The sequence below is a fragment of the Hypanus sabinus genome, chromosome 3 (assembly GCF_030144855.1).
Source record: "Hypanus sabinus isolate sHypSab1 chromosome 3, sHypSab1.hap1, whole genome shotgun sequence".
Lineage (NCBI taxonomy): Eukaryota > Metazoa > Chordata > Chondrichthyes > Myliobatiformes > Dasyatidae > Hypanus > Hypanus sabinus.
This window is the reverse complement of record NC_082708.1, coordinates 131664415-131674364: the sequence shown is the minus strand read 5'-3', so window position 1 is coordinate 131674364 and position 9950 is coordinate 131664415. Positions and strand designations below refer to the sequence as shown.

Below are 9950 nucleotides of genomic sequence, written 5' to 3'. Positions count from 1 at the left end.
CCCCCCCCCACACACACCCATTCTTCCAAATTCCAGCGAGTACAGGCCTAAAGCTGCCAAACACTCCTCATATGTTAACCCGATCTTTCCTGGAATCATTTTCGTGAACCTCCTCTGAACTCTCTCCAATGACAACGAATCTCTTCTGAGATATGGGGCCCAAAAGTGTTGACAATATGTGCAGCCTGAGGATAAGAAGCTGATCTAGAATCGCTGAGTGTGTGCCTTCACGCTTCTGTACTTCCTTCCTGACGGTAACAATGAGAAGAGACCATGCCCTGAGTGCTGAGGGTCCTTAATGGTGGCTGCCGCCTTTTTGAGGAACTCCTCCTTGAAGTCGTCCTGGATGGTACCCGTGATGGAGCTGATTAATTTTGCAGCTCGATGCGGCTTACTTCCATCCTGTGCAGTGCCCTCTCCCCCACATCAGACGGTGATGCAGCCAGTCGGAATGCTCTCCATGGTATATCTGTGAACATTTTCGAGTAGTTTAGGTGACAAACCATATATCCTCAAACTCATCTTGAAATATAGTCGCCGTCTTGCTTTCTTTATAGCCGCATCGATACGCTGGACCATATTTTTGTTGTACTTGGCACTGCAATTAGTTGAGCGTTCAGTCCCTGCAATAAAAACTGCCTGTTGACAAGCACTATTTTTGTAGGCTGCAGCACCGAAGACTCCAGTAACAAACAAACAAGATGCGAATAACTGGTCGAGTCAGAGTAACCAACCGTAAAATCATACACCGCCTTCTCTAAGACAGGATAAGTAGCAAAAAGAGAAACGGGCAAATAACTGATTGAGGTAGGAGTGGCTCTTGATAGTAGTGCTGAGAATGTGCGCGGCATTTTCTCGTAAAGTTATGACTCCTCCCAACTTTTCAAGTCTGAACTTTCTTTTTCGAAAGTGCGTTGAATGCATATTTAACGACAGGGGGTGCCCGGGTGATCGCGGAACATTGTTATTGTGGTCACCGCTTGCAGCTGATTCTTTTCGTACACGCGTTTGAGGGGGAGGGAACGGTTTACGGAGTTAAGCTGGAGTTTGCTTGGGCTTCATCAGTCGACATTGTCTGGGACCATGCGCCTCGCCCTGAAACCACCGCACTCACTACCGTGAAGAGGAAGTAAAGCGGACGGATGAGCACTCTATTCTGCATCTTCGTTCTAAGTCTCACTACTCTGTCGCTTATGCGGTTCACTCTATTCACACAGGTAATCCCTTTCATATTATCGTGTTTGCATTCTGCAGACTGGTGCCTAGTTTCTCTTTCGGCTTGTGCTCGCTTCTGTTCCCTGCCATTGCACTGCGCTAATCAATTAACGAAAATAATGCATTATCGTCTGCCTAAATTCAACCCCTCGTTACGCAAGTTTTTGTTTGCTGGTAAAATCTATTGGTTGTTATCGGATTGGGCGAGAAGTTGGGAGATCTGGAATAAGTAGGCGCCGAGAGGTTTTCCACTTTTACTTGCAACAGAAGGTTTAAGGTTCAACCTTAAACAGAATTCTCGAAAGGCGGTGGTTTTAACTGCGTAATTACCAGCTCAGTATTTGCTCGTTGCGAATATATTAAATGCATATTTGGGGAAGAGCCGGGTTTTAGAAACTCGATGTTCCTCCCATTCGCTTACAACCTGTGACCATTGAAAAAGTGGGAAAAAAACGGAGGAAACCTCTCACTTGAGACCTCTCCCACCTGGTCTGAGCAAAACACCACCGTGTGAGTGTCCAGATCTGAGCCACGTATTTCTAAATATAGCAAATGCTTTCTCAAAAGATTTCTGCGTAACAATTTTTCTTTCAGCTGTTAAGTGTTTGGGCTGGAGACGGAAGCGAAGTATGCTGTAACTTTCCCATTTTTAAAAATTGGAATTAAATTTGGGTGAGCAAAATTCTAGTAAGACTGTTTTCTCACTGATTTGGGTGAAATTCCGAATTTATTGACTGGCTTCTGGGCTGTGAGAAAATATATCGTAATATTAGGTCAATGATTATTCAGTTCCTAAAATATCTCGGAGTTCATCACGACACTGATAAAGTCCAGAATCAATATATTTAACATCTCTAGAACATGTATTATTGTGCAATACACAGTAATAAAATTATAAATTACAGTTAAGAGGCATATATGAAAAATAAATAAGTATTGCAAAAACAAAGGGAAAAAAGTTACTGAGGAAGTGTTGATGTGCTCGTTGTTCATTCAGAAATCTGGTGGCAGAGGGAAACCAGCTGTTTGTCAAATGCTGAATGTGTGTGTCCTCAGGCTCCTGTACCTTTTCCTTGATGGTCGCAGTCCTGAGTAATGGGAGTCCTTTTTGAGGCATTGCCTTTTGAAGGTGTCCTGGATGCTGGGGAGGCTGGTGCCCATGATGGAGCTGGCTGAGTTTACAACTTTCTGCAGCCTTTTCCAATCCTGTGCCATGGCCCATAGAGTTTTGTTCTCCCTTTCAAAGTGGGAGTGAAGCATCACTGCCATTAGTGATGTTAGGTTTCTCTTGCAAACCCTGCCAGAGCTGGTGATTCTGTCCCTAACCTCAACTGGAATTTATTGCTTTTGCTCCTAAGATGGCCTTCCATAGGTTGTACTTGGACTTCTTGTATATTTCTGGATCATTGGTCAGGAGTACCATAGATCTAGCCCTCAGCAGACTATGAATCTCCTAGTTCATACACGGGTTTTGATTTGGCCAAGTCCGGTATATTTTTGAAGGCAAACATTTATCCATACAGAAATCCATGCATGAAATTAGTGGATATTCATTCAGACTCGAAGATGAATCCCTGAATATTTTCCAGTCCATTGACTTAAATCAGTCCTGGAAGTGTTCCTCCACCTCTCTTAAACATACCTTCCTGGTCCTCACCACTGATGCTGTGCTCTTTAGCCTTTGTCTCTATGCTGGGAGTAGAAGTATAGCCAGGTGATCGAACTTTCCAGCGTGGGCCTGGGGCGGCACTGTAGCCGTTCTTGATTGTGGTCAAGTGCGATGGCTCCACTGGTTCCATAGTGATGAGTTGGTGCTGTTCAGAGACTCCTTCAAGCTGGCCTGTTTGAAATCCCCCAGAGTGATCTGGAAGGCATCAGGGTGCGCTGCCTCGTGCCTGTTGATTATGGAGCTCAGATCCTCTGGTGCCTGCCTCATTTTAGTCTGAGACGGAATGTACATCGCTACCAGGACAATGGCAGGAAACTCCCTCAGCAGATAAAAAAGGATGACATTTGTCTGCTAGATTTCCAGGTCGGGTGAGGAGGACTGAAACACAATTACCATTCCTGTGCAATGCCATGTTAATTATAAAGCATACGCCAGTTCTGCTGCCTTTAATCGACTGAGCTGTCCTGTCTTTTACAGTGAATGGTGAACTGCAGTACTGCATCCAAAATGGCAGGGGATAGCCATGTTTCCATGAAGCAATGTATCCAGCAATCCCTGATGTTTCTCTGGTACATCCAGTTTTGTTTTCCAGAGACTGTACATTCCTCCGAACGATAGTTGGGAGTGGGGTCTAAGGCCTCTGTGTTTCAGTTTTACTTGCAGCCCAGAAAACTATCTTTGCTTCCATTTTCCTACAGGGAGGCTGTACTTGTGACAGGAGTCTGCATTCAGGGATCTGTTGATTTTGAGTATCGATAGATTTTGAAAATGTCTTTTAAGTTATGTTGCTTATTGAAGTACTCACCGCTATGACTGTGGACAGCCATAGTAGTCCAGAAAGGGAATATATTATGATTTCCATCGGAGCCACACGCAATGAGTCACCCCTTATCGGTGCCATCTTTCGAAACCAAATAACCTCATGGTATTTGTGATAGAGTTGGGGAAAAAAAAACTACAGTTCAAACAACATTCAAAGATGGTCTTGCAGGGCAGGAGTGGGAAGGTTTACAGCTGGAATTGAAAGGCTTGAGAACTCTACAACTGGAATCACAGCTGCCGGTAGTGTGTCAGCGATAATGGCTAGTCACAATCACTTTGTTTTAGAGTTCATTGTCCTTGTTGCACAGGTGCTGTAAAGAGATTTTGAGCCAGGCAGTTCTGTTAGAAACCAAGTTATGCATCAGTGATTAGGTCATCTCCAAGCATGTACACATTGACAGCACAATCAATGAGGTTTAGCTTTGATTTTACAGGTGGTAAAATATAGGAGCAGAACTAGGCCAGTCAGTCCATCGAGTCTGCTCTACCATTCAATCATGACCTTATTTTAACCCTCGTCTTCAGCCTTCTCCCCAGAACCCTTGACTCCATTGTCAGTAAAGAGCCTGTCAATCTTTGTCAAAATTAAATGCACTCAATGACTTGGGCCTGCACTGCAGTCTGTGGCAATGAATTCCACAGATTTACCACCCCTGACTGAAGAAAATTTTAAAGGTACATGTCTTGTGCTGTGACTGTGCCCTTGAATCCTAGGCTTTTCTTCTAATGGAACCATGCTGTCCACATCCACTCTACCCAGACCTTTCAGTTTCCAGTATGTTTCAATGAAAATTCCATTCTTTTGAATGTCATTTTTTCCAGGCCCAGAGCGATCAAATGAACCTTGGATGTTAAGCCTGTCAATCATGGGATTATTCTTATGAACCTCCTCAGGAGACTCTCTATACCCAGCACATCTTTTCCTTGTATATGGGACCCAAAATTGCACACAATATTCCAAATGCATCTGTCCATTGCCTTGTATAGCCCCAGCAGTACATCCTTGCTCTTATCTATCAGTACTCGCTAACGCTGAGTTAGCCAACTTTACTACTGATTCAGTCTGTGAGTTAACCTTGAGGGAATCTTGAACTCGGACTCCAAGTCTCTTTGCGCCACAGATATCTGGATGTTTTCTGCATTTAGAAAACAGTCTGTGCCTTCATTCTTCCTGCCAAAGGTCATGGCCCGTACTCTTCTCTGTACTGTATTCTATCTGCCCCTTCTTTGTCCACTCTCCCAGCCTTCTGCGTACTAGTCACCAGCAGCCCAGCAATCATCCAAAAAGCTGACCTTTACCCCCACTCTCTGACTTCTGCTAGTCAGCCAGTCTTCTATCCATACTAGTAGCTTGCCATGGCAAGTTACAAGTGCACCAGGGATTCTTGTCTTGTTTAACTTTGATAAGAGTAGAAAGTACTGATTTAGACTAATTATATTTAGACTAAATATAATTATATTGCTTATTTTTGTGGACAGAACATCACTAGACACATTTGCTAATGTGCTGTCCTTTGTAGCTGCTTAGCACCGATGTTGCAAACCCACCAATTCAGCGTGTAACCTTTTTAAAAAGTGTGCTTGTGCTGATCTCACCATGTCGTTTTGCAGACATTGAACCAGGATGGTTACCTGGCTTTATTGTAACAGCTGTGAGACGATGAGGCCGAGGTTGCTTCAGATTGTGGTTGTGTACATTTTAACAACTGCTGATAGTCCACAGCACTGGTTTGGATGCTGCCAGACCCTCTGTCCCACAGAGAGCAATTGTAATGCTATGTCAAACAACACAGCACAGCACAGCTGTCTGTGAAGTTCATGACCAGTAATAAATCACAAAACAGATTTACATCAGTTTACATTGACTTGTTTGCTAATTGAACAAATATTCAGTGTTACACATAGCAGAAATAGTTTATATGATAAAAGGGAAGGCGGTTTTATCTATTGAGTTTTTGAATGTGAGGAACAGGATAAGACTAAAAGATAAATGATTTGATATTAAGCAAATGGGTGCAACAGGAAAGGGTGATAGAAGGTTGTGAATGTAGAGTTAGCAGGAAAACTTGGCAGATTTTATAATATATTAGGGTTTACTGGGTGATGGTTAAGAATAATCAGGATCCTTAAATTGGGAAAGGATGGTGACATAAAATTAAGAAATTAACAGGTGTATTAAATATTTACTTCGGGCCAGTATTTGAGGCAGACGAAGAAAAAGGCATGTTGGAATCCTATTGAAAGGGAATTATGAAATTGAGACATTGGTTTATGATGAAGACACTTGAAAATCATATTGTTTGACCAATGTTTTACAGCATTAGCTTTTTAAGGAAATGTGCACTAGATGTCCAAGAATAGTTAACTTAAATTAGAAACAATGTGCTACTCCAGTAGTAAAGTAAATGAGGGAATCATGATAGAACATATGGACCATTTGGCCCAGAAGTTTTTGAGAAGTCTATAATTGGGAAAGGAGTGAATGCTAAATTCCTGACAAACTTGCCTGAGGAACTGACTGAAGTACTTAGGAAGATGATGTCTGTCTGAATGCTCTTTATATGGATTTGCCGGTGCATGTCATAAAACCCATCAAAGGTTCAAAGATTCTAAGTACATTTATAATCAAAGTATGTATACAGAATACAACTCTGAGATTCATAGACTGCTATGAAACAAAGAAACACCATGGAACACTTTAAAAAAAAATCCATCAAATACCCAACGATGGAAAAAAAGAACAAATTGAACAAATGACAAAACGTGAGTGAATAATGCATTAAATTTCAAGCCAGCTTAGTTCAGTTCAGCAAGCCAATTCAGGTCGCAGGGCCATTCTTTACTGACGTGCCCCAGTCCGTATCAATCAAACCACTCAAAAACAGCCAAGGAAGAGCACCAGAATCCAGGAGCATGGGCAACATAAACCTCACAGTTCCCCAAAATGAGTGCTGATCAATTCTCTCAGGACTGCTGTGCCTTCCTCCAAGAGCAGCTAGCGAGAAGGAGAGGAAGACCGGTCAAACACGGGTGGACAGCAGTGAACACCTGCCCATCCTCCTCTGTCCTCCTTGTGGACTTCAACCTTGCTCAGCGCCTCAGTCGGAGCGAAGCAATCCTGGGCTCCTGCCTTCAACACCTCAGTCAGAGAGAGTTCACCTCGGGCCTGCAGCCTGCCTCCAGGCCGCACACTCTGCCTTGAATCTCACTGAACTCTCTTGAAGACAGCAAAATGCTGCATTGCCCAACTGGTCCCAAAAACACCATCAAAATGTAACCACAGATTACAATCACATGCAGCTTAGTAGTAGAATCATATTTGAAAGAAGAGGTTTTTTTAAAAAAAAGACATTGTCAACTAAGATTACACTTCATGGCGTTAAGATTAAAATAAGTCACCTGCCCGTGAGATTAGTTGAATAGCAAACAGCAGAGGAGAGAAGTTCAGTTGGCACACTGTGTGTACTGGTGTGCCAACGGATCTCGGAAAGAATCTATCTACATTTGCTGATGATGTAGAAGTTGCTAGAAGTATTAAGTTACACAGAGACATTATTAGATTAAGCAGGGTAAGAAAAATTCTGCTGACTAGATTTCATTATGAGGCATTACTTTGGACCTGAACTGGGAAGTTGAAATGCCTTAAAACTGATTATCAGTTGAAGTCTGTGTGGCCTGTGACTTTCTGTTTTGGTTAGCATGTTTCCTGTCATTCAGATATTAACAAATATCCTGCTTCATTTTTAACTGGCTGACTGTTTTGTGTCCAGGATAAATTGCCTTTCATTTCTTCCATTGTTTGGTATTTGCCAATATGACTTCCTTTCTCAATTTAGGAATTAATTTTTACTTTTCTTGCATTCTTTCAGAACCAGGTTCAATTTCGCATCCTTTGTTCTGTGACTTGAAGTACTTTTCTGCTTGAGTTTGCTTTCTCAATATATTATCTTTATCAATAAATGTGGCCATGACTTTGACACATCTTTCTGACCCTAATCTATTTTTGTAAATGAATTCTAATTCCTTAGCCCATTTATCATTCTGTATGTAGTTATTAATTTTCCTTTCAATATTGAAACCACCTTGTGGATGGTGATTTGAGGTGGTGGGAATGGAGGACAAGATCCCTGTTATTGACACTAACAACAACTTCTGCTAGTCCGGTTATGCTCATAATTCAGGGGGCACTATCGTTGTGTAATGTAACTAAGTTTGCTGATGATACTAAATTGAGTGGAACAGCTAATTGTACAGAAGATACAGAGAGTCTGCAGAGAGATATAGATAGGTTGAATAGGCAAGGGTCTGGCAGATAGAGTACGATGTTGGTAAATGTGAGGTTATCCAGTTTGGAAGGAAAATTAAGAGAGCAGATTATTTAATTAGTAAAAAATTGCAGCATGCTGTTGTGCAGAGGGACTTTGGAGTGCTTGTGCATGAATTGCAAAAGGTTGGTTTGCAGGTACAGCAGTCTATCAAGAAGATAAATGGATTGTTGGCCTTCATTGCTGGAGGGATTGAGTTTAAGAGCAGGGGGTTATGCTGCAGCTGTACAGGGTTCTGGTGAGGCCACACCTGGAATACTGCGTGTAGTTCTGGTCTCCTTACTTGAAGAAGGATACACTGGCTTTTGAGGCGGTGCAGAGGAGGTTCACCAGGTTGATTCCAGAGAGGAGGGGGTTAGAGCATGAAGGAATATTGAGTTGCCTGGGGCAGCTCATTCTTCAGAAGAATGAAAGGAGATCTTATTGAAACATAAAATTATGAAAGGGATAGATAAGATAGAGGCAGGAAAGCTGTTCCAACTGGTAGGTGAGACTAGAACCAGGGGACATAGCCTCAAGATTCTGGGGAGTAGATTTAGTATGGAGATAAGGGGAAGCTGCTTTTCCCAGAGAGTGGTGAATCTGTGGAATTTTCTGCCCAATGAAGTAGTGAACACTACCTCAGTAAATATATTTAAGAGAAGTTTGGATAGATTTTTTTTGCATAGTAGGGGAGATTAAGGGTTATGGGGAAAAGGCAGGTAGGTGGAGATGAGTCCATGGCCAGATCAGCCATGATCTTATTGAATGACGGAGCAGGCTCGACGGGCCAGATGGCCTACTCCTGCTCCTATTTCTTATGTTGACTGTAACTTCAATTTACTTGTACTTCAGTTCTGAATGCAAGTTATCCTACTGATCATTCAAGATGTTTCCTCTGTAGAAGTGATCAGTCCTGTCCGCAGTACCTTGCAAGCTGCCCTTTTTTTAACATAAAAATGACAACGCACATGAAAACTTATTAAGCTCTTGACATTGAACCTAATGACCAGTTGAAATCTATTCCTTTGTCATGGGATCTTCAGGTTTCTTGCAATTAATTAAATCTTGCAGATAGCTAGATTACAGGGGTTTAGAGAGTGCAGCCAACTTCATTTATTTCAGCCCAGAGCCTCCTAGAAAAGCCACTGGGCAATGAAGCCTACCCAATATTTTATGCATTTGAAACCACAAAACCTGCTTTTGCAGTTTAGTCATTATAACAGGCAGCACTCTGCTGGCAGTCACTTCTGGGTGTTCCTCCTTTCCATAAATAGTTTGTGTTATTATCTTAACTGGAATACCCTTTGCTCCTGCTAGCTCATCTAATGTGCTGTTTTGTGTCTGGGGGTAGCCCAGTTTACAACTATCCTATCTAGAACAAACTAACACCACTTCTTGGATTCATCAGAACTATGCATTGCAGTCATAATTTTAAAATGTTGGAAATATTCCTGGAAATCTCTTTCCTGTTGGTTCCTGAAAACCTTGCTGCTTACTGTAATTGTGGGGGATTTTAAGTTTCATTAAATTCAGCACAAGCAACTTCCCCTCAGTCACCAGTGTAATTTTTGTCTGTCCTCTGGGCATTTTTATTTTTCTGCTTTCCTTCACTAAATGTCTAATGCATTCCATTTCTCCAGAACTCTTACCTGGGAATGGGTTGTATCTTGTGTATTTGTAGCTTCAGCTGAAAACATTCAATCTCTGCTTCCTTTGTGAATGACCAGCATCTGTTTCAACCAATTTGTCCACTTCACTTCACTTCACTTCTTTACCCATTTTCCCAACCTTCAGTGCTTCTAAGTAACTATCTTGTCTCCATTCTGTTCTACCTTTCTCCTACTTATTTTTTTTTACAATTCTTCTGGAAATCCTATCTTCACTGCATCTTTCTTAACTTTTCTGCAACTTCACAATATTTTCTGGACAAAAATATT

The 9950-nt window shown here is 41.9% G+C and overlaps 1 protein-coding gene across 4 annotated transcripts in view; it reads left to right on the top strand.

The window, feature by feature from the left end:
• Nucleotides 1–859: 859 nt before the first annotated feature.
• LOC132391662 (interleukin-15-like) overlaps nucleotides 860–9950 on the top strand; it is a 109892-nt gene continuing 100801 nt past the window's right edge. Inside the window, exon 1 of one of the 4 annotated variants that reach the window (XM_059965148.1) lies at nucleotides 860–1217. In XM_059965148.1, coding sequence (XP_059821131.1) covers nucleotides 1143–1217 — 75 coding nt within the window. In that variant the 5' untranslated portion in view covers nucleotides 860–1142. The remainder of the gene's footprint in view (nucleotides 1218–9950) is intronic. The other 3 variants (XM_059965147.1, XM_059965146.1, XM_059965145.1) reach the window with 3 other exon arrangements.